This window comes from Molothrus aeneus, chromosome 18 (assembly GCF_037042795.1).
Source record: "Molothrus aeneus isolate 106 chromosome 18, BPBGC_Maene_1.0, whole genome shotgun sequence".
Lineage (NCBI taxonomy): Eukaryota > Metazoa > Chordata > Aves > Passeriformes > Icteridae > Molothrus > Molothrus aeneus.
The window spans coordinates 4,762,589-4,780,505 of NC_089663.1; the positions used below are offsets into that span (position 1 = coordinate 4,762,589).

At 53.5% G+C, this 17,917-nt stretch overlaps 1 protein-coding gene across 1 annotated transcript; it reads right to left on the bottom strand.

The window, feature by feature from the left end:
* Positions 1-6,214: 6,214 nt before the first annotated feature.
* TBX3 (T-box transcription factor 3) lies at positions 6,215-17,107 on the bottom strand. The gene is made up of 7 exons (XM_066562207.1): positions 16,660-17,107; positions 14,584-14,851; positions 13,205-13,351; positions 11,011-11,087; positions 9,564-9,721; positions 7,541-8,244; positions 6,215-6,966 (listed from the first exon to the last, which is right to left on the bottom strand). Exons 1-7 carry the CDS (start codon positions 17,052-17,054, stop codon positions 6,520-6,522), a joined length of 2,196 nt encoding a protein of 731 aa, XP_066418304.1. The 5' UTR covers positions 17,055-17,107; the 3' UTR covers positions 6,215-6,519.
* Between the last annotated feature and the right edge of the window lie 810 nt (positions 17,108-17,917).

Sequence of the window (17,917 nt, forward strand, 5' to 3'; positions counted from 1 at the left end):
GGTTTGGTTTTTATTTCAATGCCTTCTCTGGGAAGGTTGTTATGTGGGAGAGTGAGGGAAAGCTTCGTTTGGTGAGACCAAGGTGAAATTCAGCAGGAATTATGGCCGCGGTTACCTGAGCTAAAGGTCGAACTCTGTTTCGGCTGAGAGCGTTTAGAAGTATAATAATTATTAAGCATTTAGTCTAGAATAATCAGATCATAAAAAGCAAGAAACCAAAGAAAGAAAGAAAGAAAGAAAGGAAAAAAAAAAAGATAGATTAGAAAAGGGAAAGCCCAAAGGTGGTGTCTGAGAGGTGGCTGCGGGTTGAGCTTCCACGAGAGAGAGGCAGACGAGGAAAGCGCAGACCCGGAGCCCCGCAGGAGCTCCGGAGCCCCGGCCCGGCCTCGGGGCTCACGCTGCCCGCAGCAGCCCCCGCTTCGGGGTGAGAGGATGGGGCCAGGAGCTCAAACAGCGCCTTGGACGGCCACTTCCAGCTTAAGGGCTTCGCCCCGCCGTGTTTTTACACGCCTTAATTGTTCCCTAATAATGCGGGATTTGGGTAGAAGCACGTGGGAAGTTTGGGGTTGGCTGGAAAAAAAAAATCTAAACACCAAAACAAAAATGCCAACAAGAAAAACCCCAAGGCATCACCCGCCGGGGCTGCCTCCCTGGGAACCGCTGGGTTTTTTCTCCCCACCCGCAACCAAAAACCTTCAGGTGCAAAGGGAGATGGTTGAGCGGCTCAGGGCGATAGCGCGGAGCGAAGCCCAGAGCCCCAGGCTGGGATGTCCTGCCGGGGTCTCTCCGCTCCCCCGGGACTCTCTGGACGTGGGGGACAGGGTGAGGGCTCGGCGTTACCACCGTGCCCCCGTGGGTTTCTCAGCGAGGCGCGGCTGGAGGTGCCGAAGGAGGGAGGTTTCTCCCGCCCCGTTTCCCCCATCAGATGATTCCAGCCCCGCCGTCCCGGCGCCTCCAGCGCGGATCCGCCCGGCCGGCTGTCGCTCCCGGCCCGGTGACAGGGACCGGGGGGGCAGCGGGGCGGTCCCCGCACGCTGCCAAGCGCCAGCGCCTCGAGGCAATCTCCTCATCGGCCCATTTACCCTCCCGAGACGGCAAACAGCCGCTCCGTCCGTCAGCCATCCCTCCGTCCGTCCGTCCGTCCGTGTCTCAGCCCCGGCCAGAGCCGCCTTCCGGTCACCCTCTGGCAGCGCCCCTCGCCCCGGCCGTGCCGGCAGGAGCTGGCGAGTGTCCCCCTGGCCAGTGTCCCCCCGGGAGTGTCCCCGCACAGCCACGGGCACGCTCAGGGGCTCGGAGTCCTCCCCATTTTGGGAAGCGCTCGTCCCAAAGCGGCCCCGGCCCCGCTGCCCACCGGGGGCTGTGGCTGGGGCTCCCACCCGAGACGGCGTGGGCGCTCCTGCACGGCCGCTAAATTTCAAGCAATTCCTTTATATTTTTAATTTTTCCCTCTTTTCTTTTCTCTTCTCTTCTCCCAAACTCTCTTTCTGCCTTCCCAAAATCGTTTCCCGGTGCAATCCTGCAGCCCGAAGCGAGGGAGGAGGCGGGATGGTCCCTGCTTCCAAGATTTTTACGAACAATCGTTAAAGAAATCAAACTCTTTTTTTTTTGGTCTTTTTTATTTTTTTTTTTCTTCCCTTGTGCAGGGGCCGGAGAGGTCCCTTTGATCTGCGAGGCCTGGCGTGCTCCGAGCCCGCACGCCGGCTGTTTGCGGGGAGGGGGCTCGGCCGCCGCGGGAGCCTCCGAGCCGGGACATGAAAGGGGGGAAGGAAAAAAAAATTTAAAAAGACAGAAAAAAGACCTAAAAAATAAAAAAAGGGACGTCCAGGGTACGGGAGATCGACCGAAGGGCTTAAATATTTCATATTCCTGGAAGCTGTCAAGGCCAAAAACAACAACACGCCTCCCGCCTCCCCCGGAGTGTTTGCAGAGGGCAGGAGCGTGTGTGCGTGCGAGGGACCGGGAGGCTGCGGGGGGGCGGGGGGTAGAGAGGGTCATAAATTTTCACTTGTAATCAATCAATAATTAACTAATAGCGGAGCGTGGGCCGAGCGCGCCGGCGACAGCGGGTGCCGGGCCCGCCGGGGTGTCGGTGTCGCGCTGCCCCCCCGGGCGCTGCCGCTGCCGCTCGGGGGAGCGCTCCGTGCTCCTTCCATCCCCGCTCCTTCCATCCCCGCTCCTTCCATCCCCGCTCCTTCCATCCCCGCTCCTTCCATCCCCGCGGGGCGGCCGCAGCCCCGCTTTCCCAGAGACTTTGGACTCGGGGCTAAAACTCCCGTGGGTTAAACTCAGCCCGGCTCCCAGCAGAGCCTGCGGGAGCTGCCGCGCTGCCCGCCCGGGGGTCGGGGTGGGGGGTGTGGGATGCTGGCTCCCCCCTCCCCCAGCACGCCCCGAGTTCCCCCGAGTTCGGGGCGTTCTGTGCCCCCTCCCACGGGCCGTGGCTCCTTTCGGGGGTCTCGGGGCGCTGCTCGGGCTGCCCGAGAGGTGGCGCCGCCGCCCCGCCGGAGCCCCCCCGCCGCCGGCCACCCCCACCCAGCGCCGGGTCGCCTGCATCAGCCATAAAACCATTGAGGATATCAAGACAGGCGCCAGGTGAGTAATAGACAGGATAATCCACAGAGATTGCTCGCTGTTTACCTCCTTCCACAAGCGCCACAAGAGTTACTCATTAACGTTACTATATACAAATAAGATACACAGGAGATAAAGCCATTTGCAAGTCAGAGTTACACCTGCGGTACACGGATTTCTTGCAAGGGCATGGCGAGGGGGAGGTCAGCATTAGGCCCGTGGAAAAGTGAGGGTTTGAAGCAATCAGGCTGCACCCTCAGCCTTACAAAGAATAAATGGTGAGCTCGGGGGTTGCGGCGCCCCGGGGCTGCCGGTGCCTGCCTGGCTTGCAGGGCGGCTCCTGGCTGGCAGGACAGCGAGATGGGCAAGGGGGGCCTGGGGTGGGTGTCTCTTGCTTTCCTCCTGACCATCAGCAGTGAATTCCTCGCCAACCAGGACATTTTCCCCACTCATACACAGATCAGAGCGGCTCTCCCCCTCTAAGAGCCGTTTGGGGGACCAGCAGCTGAGAGAGGGAAAAAATTGAGGTCCCCGCGTGATTGCTGAAGCCAAAGGGATGGGGACGAGGGGCCGGGGTCTGTCATGGACCGGAGCCTCGGCGCTGCCGCTGAGGCCGGAGCTCAGCGCAGAGGGGAAAGCTGCTCCCCGGGCGGGGATGGCCGTCCCAGGGCTCTGTCCCGCTGTCCTGCTCCCCTCGGCACCGGAGTCCCCGTCCCGGAGCGGCTCCAGCTCCCACCCGTGTGGAGGATCCGTGTGGAAAGCGGCTGGTGGGGCTGCAGCCTTCGGGCCGGGCTGCCTGCACAGCCGCTGCCTCCTTCTTCGCGTGGATTTTTTTTTCTTTTTTTTTTTTTTTATTATTTCTTTGGCCCGACCCGCCGCCACCTCTATCCCTGAAAGCCCCTCCTCGGCCAGGCCAGCTCAGGGGAGCATCGGCTCAAGTGACATTTCCAGCAGCCGTCACCTTGGGCCATCCGAAGGTGGGGGAAGAAGAGGGAGACAAAAACTCCTGCTCAAACTCAGCCCAAACCTTTCTGCCGCTCAGACATTGTGGATTTAAACAAAACCCCCATCCCCAAGCTGAAATGGGAAGGGTCCCGTTTCCCCACGAAGGGGAACAGTTTCATGTTCGTGGGGGAATTTTTAAATTAAAAAATCGGAAAAAAACCCACCAAAACCAAAAACCACCAACGACCAAAAAAACCCACAACTTCACGGCCACTTTTACCCCCTGGATCTCCCTTTATCTCGCCGGCGCAGGAACCGGGGGCCGCGGGCCGAGGGGCAGGCAGAGCATAAAACAGGATACAGGCTGGAAGTACATCCTTATAATATTTATTACTGGCGGACGATGAATCGCTTTTCAATATACGGGCCACTAACTGTTGAAGGGATGGGGGAAAAAAATCTCATTAACAAGAAATATATATGTTCTGCTAAAGGATGTGCTCATAGACTGGCAGAGGTACAGCAGGGGCTGCCAGCTCTCCTCAGCTCTCCTCTCAGTGACCTCCCAGGCCACTGGTCCAGCCTGGATGTCTGTCCCCGTTCCAGCCGTTTTCCAGCTTAATCTCGATATATCACGAGCCTAAGGGCAAAAAGGGGCGATTCCAATAAAAGGGGGGGGGGAATAGATATTAAAAAACCCATATATTTCCAGGTGATAACTAACTGGGAAAGCCAAATCCTCTGCCCGGACGGGAGAGGAAAACGAGCCCAGCAGCAGCATCAACTCCTGAGCACTTTACCTGGAAACTTTGAAGGAGGGCTCTGCATTAAAATTTAACCAATCTATTCTCTAATTCTTCACTTTTGCGTTATTAATTTATGACAGATAAAAGCATAGCTGAGCCTTTCTCATTAACTTTTCAAACGCCACTTAATATTGTTCCATTAAAAGGGGTGACTTTAGTAGCCTCTGGATCGACTTTAAAAGCGAGAGGGATAAAGACGGAAAAGGTACATTAAACAGCTTGCTTAAAACTCGTCCTTCCCCCCCAACAATTCCAATGACACAATCTCGACTGGTTCGTACTAGCTCCTTGCAGGAGAAATATCTTAATATTGGGAACGGGAAAGGGGGTGGAGGAGAAAGGCAGAAGAGGGATATATATCTTTCAACCCCTCCATCCTCCCAGGCACTTCGGGGAGGGTTGGGGTGAAGGCATTTCACAGTACGCCCAAGACATTTCAATAAAAATTTATTGAAACTTCAGTGACTTTTAAAAGGGGGGGGGGGGAATTACAGAAAAAAAAATAGCAAGAACTTCTCAACATTTATATAACACAAAATATACCTTCATTTTTTTTTTCTTTGAACCAGCTCTGAGCACCTGACTTTCAACCCAAGAAAATATGCACTCACTCAAACAAAGACAACAATAAGCACAGTAGTGAAACTCCATTGCGGGGTTGTTTTCTGATGCACTGAGGAAACGGGCAAAAATAATAAAGTACAGAAAATCCTAGAATCTTCACCATTTTTTTTTTTCTCTCAAGCCACTGGAGAAGCCTGTTGTCGTGTATAAACATATATAATTTTGTGGTTGTTGACATTTTGAACACCGAAGAAATCGAGGATTAAAAGCCACCATGGCACACTGCTTTGTCTTTTTCTCTCTTTGATTTTTTTAAGGTCTTTGAATAATTTGGTTTCTTTCTGCTTTGCCTTTTGCATTCGACTCCTTGACCGAAGGACGAGGTTTTCCTGGGCTGAGCTCTGATTTAGAAACGGAGCCCTCACAAATGGGGGAATTTCTCCTCTGGGTCGGGATCTATGTTTAAAGGAATTACCAACTTGAAATGAAAACGACTAAAAATAAAAACAGAAGGAAAAAAAAGAACACCGCTGCAGTCGTATTTACAGAGATATGTACAATGTCAATAAATTAAAGTTTAATTTCGAGTATTCATATTCCACGTATTTACAAGAGTTATCAAATAATTACATAAATACTTTGTTTTAATAATAGTGTCCACTCTTTTCTTCTTCTCAGTATGTTAAACCTTGTTATTGCATATACAATTAAAGAGGGAAAGCTGTGATAAATCTACAGTCAAGCTACAGAGGTTTTTAGATAAAATAAATTCACTTTTTTTTTTCTTTCCAACTACACGTCTTATTTTTGTTGCTACAAGGGAGGATGTTTAAGGTAGAGGGACAAAGGTCTTATTTTTGTTTTTATTATTATTAATAATAATTTTTTTCCCTGGGATTTGAAACGAGCATTAAAAATAAACAACAAAACCCCACTGAAATAAAAAATATCACCACCCCCCCTGAAAAAAAAAAAAAAAGCAGACTACTCTGGAACATGCAAAAAAAAAAAAAAAAGCCACCAACTGGCTCTCAGACATCACAATAATATTTTAAACACACAGCTTCCCTTAATATCGACTAAGGGGGTTGTGGTCAACAACCCGCCCAGGAAACAACTGTTGAAGAACCAATACGTGAGTTAGTTACACACTTTTTTTCGGAGAGAAAAAAAATCACTTCTCTTACTTTATTTTTATTCATAAGTTTGTTTGATTTTTTTTGTTTTATTTTTTCTTTTAGTTTTTTTTTTTTCTCTTTTTTTTTCTCTTTTTTTTTCCGGTGTGTTTTGGTTTTGGGTTTTATTTTTTTTTTTACACTGGTAAAAAAGAAAATTAAAGGAGGATGCCACAAACCCCACCGGTGCCTCGATCCCCGTGAGGAGCCTCCGACCCAGCACTCCCCCATCCCCGACCCTTTTTTCCCTGCTCCACCAGATACCTTTTTGTTGCTAAACGCCGCGGGATTTTATATGTTAAAAAACAAAAACAAAAACAAAAATATAAGTCGGAAGGAAAAAAAAAACCAAAATAAAGAAGGGGGTAAAAAACAAACACTCGCGGGGTGGAGGATGTGGTTTCTTTCAAACAAAGTGCACTGCGAGACGGATTTGAAATGAGCTCCCGGAGGCCGGGGGGTTACGGGGAGCCGCTGCGGGATCTGTCCTGCTTGGGGTCGAGCCCGCTGACCAGGCGCTGGATGTTCTGCAGTTCGCTGGTGGCCGCCTCCTTGTCCGCGCCCAGCTTGGGGGACAGGGACACGGAGCCGGACGAGAGCGTGGAGGAGCGGCTGGTGAGGTCCGAGGCGGAGTCCAGGGGCACGGAGCCGGGGCTGGCGCTCAGCCCGCCCGCCTTGGCCTCTCCGGAGCCGGCGGCCAGGCCGGGCAGGGCGGTGGTGAGGAGGCTGCTGCCGTCCGACAGCGGCACGGGCAGCGGGTAGGGGCTGTAGCGGAGCCGCGGCCGCACGGCGCTCAGGAACGGGTGCCGGTGCACCGAGCTGGAAGCGGCGCTGGAGGCGGCGGCCGCCGCTGCCATGTAGGTGTAGGGGTAGGGGAAAAGGCTGCCGAAGGGAGACATGGCCAGGCCCTGCGGGAGGGGAGGAGAGAGAGGAAAGGGTTACCGGCCCGCACGGCACCAGGTGCTGCCCCGCGCACGCAGCTGCCGGGGGTGAGAGCTGTGCTCCCGCTGCCCCGGCCAGAAACACGGGGGCGATGGGGCACACCCTGCCCGGGCTCTGCCCTGCACGGCCCCGCTCCCACCGGGGGCCAAATGGCCGTGGGGTCTCTCCCCCACTCTCCCCCCGCACCGGGAGATTCTCTTGCGCCCTTTACCCGCAGGTCCAGCCCCCCCTCCCGCTCCGCAGGGCAGCCCCGGGCACATCCCCCCCGACAGCGGCTCCGCTCCGCGGGCCGGGACGCGTCCCGGGGCTCTGGAGGACAGCGGGGAGGGTGGGAGAGCTCAGGGAGATCACGCTGGGCCACCCTCCCCGCCCACAGCTTTCCCTCCTCCGACCTGCTGCCAGGCCCTGTGACCGGCCCCGAGAGGGGCTCTGGGGGGGACACGGACGCGGGGAATTTAAAGGAGGTGCCCGCTGCCCCCCCCCCGGCCCCAGGCTCGGAGCCCCCCGGCCCGGAGGGGCGGCGCGGGAGGAACGCGGTACCTGTGAAGCCAGGACGTGCTGCTGCAGATGGAAAGGCAAAGCAGCCGCCGATGCTCCCGAGAGTCCCTGGGCCGCCGCCGTGGCCATGACCGTGTTGTCCAGTCCCGAGACCCCGGCGGACGCCCCCGAGACGGTGGCGAGGAGGGGCCCCATGCCCGCGGCCATGCCCGAGAAGGCTCCCCCCATGGCAAACTGCCCGGGGTGCAGCAGCAGCGGGTGCCCGTTCCCCAGCGGGTTGAAGAACTGCTGGCCGGCCAGGGCAGGGGGAAAGCCGAGGTTCTGCAAGTGTCCCTGGCTCAGGTGGGCCGTGCTGTCGGTTTGGACCGTCAGGGGGGTGAAGGGCTCTTTCCCCAGCAGTCGGTTCTCATCTACTTTGGGGCCATCCCTGAGGGGGCTTTTCAGTTCCTCGCCGCTCAGGCTTCCCCCCCGGGTGCTGGAAGAGATGGTAGCCGGGCTGTGCCGGGAGTCCGGAGGGGCTTTCTCAGTCCTCTCTCGGCTCCGACTCCCTGCCGAGTCCCCGGGGAAGAAGTGGCTTTTGGAGGGGCTGCCGCCCTTGTCCCGGGGGTCGTCCCCCGCGGTGGCAGCGGAGCTGGCCGGCGCTGGGGTGGCGGCGGTGGTCGTGCTGATTTTGCCCGACTCGTTTCCTTCTAGCAAGGGATCGTCTTTGCTGTCTGCATCGCTGTCTCCCTCGCTGGGGCAGAGATCTGCAAGACAAAGGGGGCCCGGGGCTGGGATCCGGCACTGCACATCCCGAAATCCCCACCGGGCTGGGAGAGGGGGCAGAGACGCTTCCTGGCCGGCCAGAGGTTTGTGTGGAAATCCTTCCCTTTCTTTATTATTATATAAATAAATACAGCCCCCGGCTCCCACCGCCCGCCCCGTCCAAGCCAGCCCGAGTTTTTCACAACGCAGCGAATTTGGCTGCGAAACAGAGCAGCGGCCCAGAGGAGCGACCCCCCAGCCGGGCGGGCCCGGGGCCAGCAGCTCTGCTCCCCGGAGCTCCCCGGGGCTGCCGGAGCCCCCAGGGACCCCCCCTTCCCTCCCCGGATGCAGCGGGGGTAGAGGAGGAACGGGACAGCAGCAACCTCGGGACAGGGCTGGAGGGCCTTGGGGATGAGTCTCCTACAAAGTTTTCCAAAGTTTTCATCCCTTTCAACGGGCAAACTTTGCAAAGGCTCACAGAGACATCCCGCAGCCGTCTTCATCACGCCCTAGGCCCCCCTTCTCCCCAAACACATGCACACGGCTTCCCTGGATTCCTCTGCACTTCATCTCCTAATTTCAGCGCCCCAGGTGCGAAGCTCTGCTTTGCTTTTCGGGTCCCCTCCCGGCTCCCCTCCCCTCAGCTCGGCAGGCCTTGAAAAAAAACGAGTAAAGCAACTACAAAAAGGAGGTTGTTTCCTCCTCCCCCTGCCCCCCCGGCCCGGGATGGATTAATACATACGAGAGAGCTGCAGACAGCTCCCAACCCCGCACGGAGAAACCCAGGGTGACTTTTCTATAACAAAGTTCGCGACTGTATCCAGGGGAAAGATCCTTCCTCTAGTAACAGATTCAGTGAGGGATATTAATGGAGTGACTCCAGTTTTGAACTTTTGCCCCGTGGTCTGTCTTTGCTCCCTTGACTCGGAGCTGGCTCCTTTCTGAACCAAAGAGGGGAGGGATGAATGTGCAGCAAGGGGAAAGGGAGGCTGGGGGGGAGAGGGAGAGGGAGAGGAAGAGTGAGGAAGGCAGAGAGAGGAGAGTGAAGGGGGAGAAGGGAGGAGAGGGAAAGAAAAAAAAGAAAGGAAACAAGAAGAAGAGCGAGGGAAAGAAGGAAAGAGAGGGCAGAAAAACTAAAGAGAGAAAGAATAGAGAGAAGAGAGCAAAGAGACAAAACATGAGAAAAGAAGGGAAGAGGTAAGGAAAAAAGGGAGGAAGTAAAACAGGCCAGAGCCAGAGGGCAGTGGTGCAGGCCAGGATTTGCCACCACAGAGCGGGCACCCAGGCTCTCCCAGAGGAGACCAGGGGCCACAGCTCTCACCTTTGAGGCTGGAGGTGCCTACGGCAGGCACGGCAGGACAGGAGGACTGGGCAAAGCACTTGAAGGCCGTCTGCTCATTGGACGACTCGTCCGAGGTGGGATTCTCCTTCTTCTGCCTCTCATCGTACACCCGCATGGACTGCAGGGTCAGCTGCTTCCTGCGGGCACAGAACCCGCTGGGAGAGGGTCCCCAGAGCCCCCCGGGACCCCCCCTGCTCCCCAGCCCCTCCTGCAGCTCCCATCGGGGCACCAGGAGCACGGGGGAATTCAGAGCCACGGTCCCCTCGAGGAGGAGAGCGCGTTTCTGGCAGGCAGGGCTTGGCTGCTAATGAGAGGAGATTTCTTGGAAGCGTGAGCAGCTCCTCAGCGAGGGCTGATATTAAAGACAAGGGGCGGAGGGGAGAGGGAAGCATTCCCTGGAGATTAGCTTTTAAAAGGCAAGGATGTTCCAGAGATATGAGCCATCGTAATGGTTGCTAAGATTGCTAGGAAGTGGTTATTTTGTTAGGCACTTTATGTAATCTTTTCACCAACAATTAACCCGGAGTAAAAAATCTATTTATATTTAGAGAAATTAGAAATCATTTCCGTCCTGTGGCTCCAGCGCTGGCTTTATTTTCACACTGATGGACAAGAGGAGCTGGCGTGTGCATGTTTGTGTGTGTGCTGGGCACGGAGAGAGGCTTCTTGGTTTACACCACGTTTTCCCCACCTTTTTATTTTGTTGTTTGTTTGAAAAAAGAGAAACAGATCTATTTATTCATTATCTAACCCCCTGTGCAAATGGCTAAAATATCTTGTCTCCTGTAACACAACAAAACAGACATATCCCCCATTAAAGGAAAAAATTGTCCCTTTTTTCTCCCTGTATTTTCTCCTTATATTAAAAATAAAAGTCTCAAGTCCCATTATAAACAGTTCTGTCTGCCTACCTGGGGCACAAACACTGTCCTGCTGCTTTTGGAAAAAATAAAGAATCTTCTATCATTAATTACTTCCATATTCATGAGATACCTCTGTCCAAACAGTTCATTTCTGTGTTTCTCCTCCATTTTACTCTTTTCCAGGCAATCCCCAGAAAAATGCCAGAGGAGATTCAAGCAGAGCTCAGCCCTCACTTGTCCCTCTTCTCCAGTCCCACATCCAAACTACACTGTAATATTCCCTCTCAAATTTGTAAGGGAAAGCTTTTCTCTAGCAATATTTGCTCAATGTACTGCACTCCCTTTGGCCAGTCATCCCCTGTGACGTGAAAACTAAACGTGGAAAGCAGGAAAGAATTCCCATGCAATCCGTTTGACGCTATTAACGCCAAGATCCTTATGGATTTTGGCGGGGGGAAGTGTGGTTTGGAGGCAAGGCAAGGTGATTTTGACCTCTGCTCGTGTTCTGAGCTTAACACATGCAAACCAAACGAGGCGCCTGTACAGAATCGAGCCAGACTCACCTCTTTTCCCTCCTTCCATTCCCGGTGTCCCGAAAACCTTTGGCAAAGGGGTTGTTGTCAATTTTTAATTGTGTGATCTATAGGATAGAGAGAAAAAAAAATAGCCAAGGGGTTGGGGCAGAATAAGGAGATTTTTGTGTTATAAAACAACAGCAAACCCCACTCTTCCCAGTTCCCCTAGTGCTGGCAGGAGTAGGACAGGGCAGGGGGCAAAGGTCCCTGGATTTTGGGTGAATCCATGTGTTTTCCAAGCTGTTTGGAGGCAGCTCACCCCCAATCCCCCACCGGGCTGGCCGGTGACCTAGACCGTGGTGGCAATGAAAGAGCCCCGTGTTGCTGCCACCACATCGGAATTAATTGAGCCATGCAATGAGATCCATGCAAGTTATGCCTGTGCTTAAAACTCTTTAAATACCATAATTAAACCGCAAAGGAATCATACCCACCCCCTCGCTATAATAAAATACTTTATATAATCGCATTATGCTCCATGTGTGTTGGGGCGCCAGGGTTGCCAGGAGCCAGCTCATATTTTTTGGGGGGTTGTGTGTGGAAGTTTTTTGGTTTGGGTTTCCTCGGGGTTCAGGAAGGGCTGTTGGGAGGGATGGGGGGTGCGGGGCATCCCGCAATGCCGGGTGCCCGTGCCTACGGTGCACGGAGCCGAATTCACAGCCCGGCCGGAATGTGAACAGGATGCGAGCGGTGGCAATGGGAACGCCGCCTCCCCACCGCTCCATTCCCGGTCTCGGGCCGGGCTGCAAGCACAGCGATCCCCAATTTAGGAGCAGAGGATGACCCCGAGAAGGAAACCCCGAGTGCGGGCAGGAGCGGCCCTGGCTCCCGAGTCAGGCTCCCCGCCGCACACACGGGAGCAGGAGGGAGCAGGAGGGAGCAGGAAAACCCCACTGCTAAAACCAGCGGGACTTTTAATCCAGGTGCTCCCGGCCGTGCCTTCTGCTCCCCCCGCGCCCAGCGAGGGCTCCCCGCCGCTTCCGCACGCCGCTTCCCAGCCGATTTCATGGCAATCACACAAATATGCTCATTTCTGTCCTTCAACCCTGCCGCCCCCAGCTGATAGAGCGGGCCGGCCAGCCCTGCTGATAAGTCCCAAAGCAAAGTCTACTCTCTGTACACCCATTTTCTTTCAGTTTCCTTGCAAGTGCCTGGGTGCAGAGAGAGAGGAAAAAAACCCGAGCCCCGAGGGGGAAGCGGTTTTTTGGAGACCGAGGGCAGAAGGGTACAGACCCCCCCTTTTCACCCCCGATTTTTTTACGGTGAAGGATGAGAGGGGCAGAGAGGGGCACAGGGGAGCTGCGGCGAGCGGCGCTGCGCATCCAGAACCTCTGCGCTCAAGGCGAGCGCAAAGTTGTAATTCACAGACAACAAAAAAAATCAAAGCCCCTTTTTTGGCTCCTTCCCTTCCTTCCACTTGACTTAATAATCGTAAATTCGCCGTTTGCCACTCTCCCGAATATACCACCTTCATCGCAAGCGACAATAAACCAGCAGCAATGGAAAGGCAGCATTTGCAGCGCTGCAAAACTTTCTCACACGGGCTTTTTCAGCCCTTCCAGCTAAATTCAAGCGAGATACCCCTCTCTGACCAGAGCATATTTCTGCACCACAAAAAATAGTAAAACACTGCAGGATGCAAAAAAAAATATCATAATATAATAATAATAGGAACCAGACGTGCGCTCCAGCCTTATTGCCAATTGCTGTTAAAGGAGCTAAAACAGCACAAAGGCCAGGAAGAATTACAAAATCTCAGCCCCGCTGCTCTCCCCGCTCTGTCTTTCGACACACGGAGCCGAGTCTTTTTTATTAATTTTTTTTTTCCCTGATGCATCTTAGATTAAATCCACACTAAGAGCAGCAAACCCCACCCCATCCCTTTCCTCATACTGGGGAGGAAAAAAAATGGTAGAAAACCCCTAAACAATCTCCCCCCTCACCCCAAGTCCTCCCTCCTTTTAATTGCCTTCCCCGAGGTCGGTATTAGGAGAGTGCTCGACCCCCTCCCCCAGCGCCTTCCCCGAAGTTGGATCAAGGAGGTTTTGGGGGAAAAGATGAAGGGGGAGAGAAAGAGAGAGAAGAGCAGGATGGGCTTCGTGAGTTTTAAGGGAACAATGCAGAGTAAAAGTTCTCTTAAAAGCCAAAACACGTAAAACAAATCCTCTCTTAATCTCCTTACCTTATCATTCTGGTATGCGGTCACTGCGATGAATTCAGTCTCCGGGAAAACGTAGGTCCTGAACGTGCTGTAAGGAAGCTTGAGGATATCGTTGGCTCGGACGATGTGGAACCGGGGCTGGTACTTGTGCATGGAGTTTAAAATGGTCTGGGGGGGGCAGCGGCCGGCAGCAGAGAGGGCAGGAGGGGGGAAAGAAGACGGTCAGCAGGAGCAGCATTTCCCCAGCCATCGGCACTTTCTCTTGCTAATTTGCCTTCCCTCTCCTTCCTCCCCTCACTCCTCCTCCCCGCCAAGCACACTCCAAACACACGCACACGCCTCGCAGCATCCAACTAAAAGTACTGACAGCTCCAGCTCGCCCGGGTTAGGCTCTCGCTGGACCTCTCAAGGAGAGGAGAGAGGGGGGAATCCCCTCAGAGCTCTGCTCGGAGAGGGGGAGAACCTGTTTGGGCTCCGGCAGCAATGTCTTTTGATTTCAAAGTGTAAAAAAATAAAATAAAATCAAGTAAAGCAGGAGCAACAGCTACAGTTGCAACACCACCACGAGAGCCTCGGCTCGGTCTAATTGCGTGCCCCAATTCACTTAAGGCCTTCTGCGAACGGCAAAAATGTATCGTCTAATCAAATCACAGCAGCAAATGCAATCTTCGGCACATTAGAGATCCCTTGGCCGCGGCCACCACCAGCGAGCCCCGGCTCCGAGGCGGAGGCTTTCCCAGGAATAGAAAGAAATGGCCAGGATCGACAGAGCACTTATCAGCAGGTTTGTTTGATTTCACTCTCAGGGTAAGTTTTTATCTCTGCACACCCGGTAAATGTAAAGGAGTGGATAGACATGAATGGGCAACTTGACCTCTGCTTTTGGTCCCTGTTTATTTTCACTCCGGCTTGCTTTACATTATCCAGATTAATATAGATTTAAACGTTTGCGTACTTAGGCCTTTAAGCCCTTTATACACATATGCATATCGTTTTCCTACGCTTAGAAAGTGCGATCGACTTTATTAAAAATATATATAGATATATAAAGTCACCGCAGCTCTGAGAAATATCGAGTTGCGCTGCGCTGGAAATGTATCGCTAAAGTTAACGCTGTATGGCACGGGGAGGTTACAGAGCAAACTCCAGGCTTTAATCCTGACCCCAGCAGGAGGAAAAATCAAGGAGTGTTATAACCCGGCCAGATGCCCGTCCCCGGGTGCGTGGGAAGGTCTTTCTGCCCCGTTTTCCCCTCATTTCGGCCGTCCGCCGGAGCTGCCAGCGGGACCTGCCCGGCCGAGCAGCCGCCGAGCTCCGGGCACACCCCCCGGGAGCCTCTGCTCCGGCCAGGGGCGAGGGAGGGGAAAAGGGGGGCAAAGGAAGGTGTAAAAGGCACTCACAAATCCGTGCTTGTCAGAGATGTTGTTAGTGAGCTTCAGCTTGTGAAAGGTGACGACTTTGGACATCCATTGTTCGCCGGTGGCCGGGCTGTCCGGGTGGATGTACATTCTCTTTGGCATTTCAGGGTCAGCCTTGCCGGCTACCATCCACCGGGAATTATGGAATTTGTACCTACAATCATCAGCCGCCACAATATCCATCAATAAAATGTACTTGGCCTTTTTATCCAGTCCAGTGCATCTCACTTTAAATGGAGGAAACATTCTCCTATGGGCAGAGGGGGGAGGGAGGAAGTGGGGGGAAGAAAAGACAAGAGAAAAATAAAATGAAATTAATTACAGCGTTTAAATAAGCTTCTGGATTTTGGTAGCGTGTCTACCAAGCGACTTCTTCAGCTCTCAAAAGCAGCAGAGTAAGTCTGTGTCCAGCAAAAAGAGGTTTCCTCTCCTCCGCCCCCCCCCCCCCTCCCGCCCCCAGCGAAAAGGTTTCTCAAATGCTTAAAAGTTGCAGGAGAAAATGGTCCCTGGATGGGAAAGGTACACATTCCCTAGAAATCAGCAGGCGCCTACCTCTCTCTGCCATTCCTAAACAGCAAAGGCCCATTTGGAGCTCTCTGATCTCTCATTAGTTTCCTTTTTGCCTGCTAAACAAAGAAATGGGAGCTGATCGCACCCCGATAAAATAAATCGTCTGAACTATTACAACCCAGGCTCCCGATAAAGTGCGGAGTTTTACACTTCGCAGACGAGAATAAAAACCCCCAGCGAGGGCAGCGTGGCTGCCGGGGCTCTCCCCGTGCTCCGGCCAGCCGGGGATCCCCCCTGTGCCCAGGGTTCTCTGCAATCCCCGCTCCCCTCCGCTCCCAGCTCCGGCTCCAAACTGCAACAGGATACCACAAATTTGCTGTTTATTATATCGAGTGGTTGGCATTCAGCAAATCTCAACTTAAAAGGAAACACATGACTTTGCAACATGTAAGAGCTCTTAATACTGGCCGAGGCTTTCACGCAAAAACTTTTGACCACAATTAACAGAAAAAACTTCGGGAAAGCAGTAAAACGGGCGAGGAGATTTTTTTTTTTTTCTCCTTGCTGCTTTTAAGGGCTTCTATTTATTTTTTTTCCCCTGAGCCTGTAGCCTGCAACTGGTGCCTTGCAAATAGGCGAAGCTCCAGTAAGGCAGCTGAAGGCCATCTAAGAAGACTTTTCAGGAGTGGCTTCCTCGAGTAATTCTCCTGGCAAATCACATGAGGGGAGTTTGGGAGGTTTCTCAAAGAGCCCCTTAGAAAAACACCCGGGTGCAAAGGAGGTTTTCACCCTACGTATCATCACAGCAATGGGTAGAGTTGTAAAAGAGTCCAGATGTCAATGAGTAGCGAATATAGAGAGAGATTTCAGACGGGTAAACCTATAAAAAGCAGAAATGCCGAGCGTGGACGCGCCGTGTGTGTTCATTCATTCCCACGTGAAGGTTACATAAATACAGGGACAGGCAGCGCGGAGCTGCAAACCCTTCCCTGCCACTCCTGCAGCGGCTGCAGGACGGCTGGGGAGTTTTGTCAGCTTTTCTGTACATTTCCAGACATAACCAGCCAGCACAAACCCAGCCGAGATCCCAGCACAGAGAGAGGCACAGCCTGACACACCGAGCCTATCTGCCCTCCTGCCCCAGCAGCAGCCAGACGCCTCTCTGAAGGATTTTTCCTTCATTCCCCTTTCTTAAGGAAGAAAAACTGTGTGTAGCGAGGCTGAAAACCAGGCCATCCCCTTTGCCAACCCCAAATTATTTTCTTCCTGCTCCCAGTCTTCTCCAGCAAGCATTAAGCTACTGAACCATGAAGGGACCCTCTCACCCCCTGCACACGCTCATGCTGAGCAGGGCCGGGTCGCGCTTGGGCTTTTCCCGGCAGCCTGGTGCCCCAGACGGGCTCGGATCTTCAGCTGCCTAAAGCTTCCCAGAACTGCAGGTGAAAGGAAATTTACGGAGGAGAGAGAGCCTTGCCCTGCTGGGGTGCAGAGACTGAGGGGTGGGGGACAGAGGGGGGGAAAAGGCACGAACCCCCGACCCAGACCTACCTTCCCGATTTGGTAATCACCATCTCTGTGCCTCTTTTATGGAATTGCTCCCAAAGCTCTTTAGCTTCCAGATGCACTTTCGGATCGTCTTCTACCTCTTCTTCTGGCTCCAGAGTTTTTAAAGGCCTCAGATGGGCTGCTGCCTGGTGACCCAGGGAAGAAAAGGGAATGCCAGTCTCTGCAGCCCCCACTAACTGATCCATGATGGGTTTAGCCAGAGCCCCGGGAAGGGACAGGGCGGCTGCCCCGTTGGGAGGCAAAGCCAGAGCCGGGAAGAAGGGAGGCTGATGCCCCAGCACAGCGCTCATGGCAAAGTCCGGTGCCCGGTGCGGTAAAAAGGGATGATAAGCCATGCTTGTCCCAGGGATTACTGGATCTCTCATCGGTAAATTCATCCACTCCACTCCTCGGTCTTCCTACTGCTGGAGTAGTCCCGGAGTGGTTTCTAACAGCACATCACGAAGAAGAAAAATTAAGATAATAACAATAACAGCAATAAAGCACCAAAAAAAAAAAAAAAAAAAAAAAGGGTTGGGGGTAACAAGCTCTAAACAGCACAGTACATGAGGGAGAGGCAGAACTTCTACAGCCTACAACTTCCCGAGCCGGGGCACATCCCCAGCCCTCGGGACAGCGGATTAACAGGATTGTTCATTATTACTCTTGCTTTTTGTCGTGTTCTGTCTCAGAGGCTTTGTTTTGCTTTTTAGTTCTTTGCGTTTTTTTCCTGAGTGGAAGTCCTTGTGCTGGAAAAGAAACGCCGAAGAAGGGAAGAAAAAAAATCCACCGGATTCGCTGTCTGCTCCTGTTGCCGCAGAAGAGCTGGACAAACTGAAATCCTTTTTTTTTCTTCTTCTTCTTTTTTTCTCTTAGTCCCAATCCCTCTTCTCTTCTTCCGTGGCGGAGGGTGACGGCTCGAAGCTGGGTTTTCTTTTAGGGTGGCTGGGTCTCTTCCCCCTCCCCCCCACCCCTCCACCTTTCGTCCGTACGGTCAGGCTGCAGAGCAGAGGCTGGGGAAGGAGGGAAAGCAGAAAGAAGCAAACAAACCCACCCCCCCTCGCCGGCCGAGGAAGGCTCCTGAGCAACCTTCAGCAGCAAAAACTTGTAGGGAAATCTCGTTTCCGCCTCGCCTTCCTCGCTCCCCAAGTAGGAGCTGGTCAGGGTGTCCTGATTTCCATCAGGATCTCTTCTTTCTTTCACCCTCCTACTTTTTTTTTTTTTAATTTATTTTTCCCCCTCTCTTTCTCTTTCGCTGTGC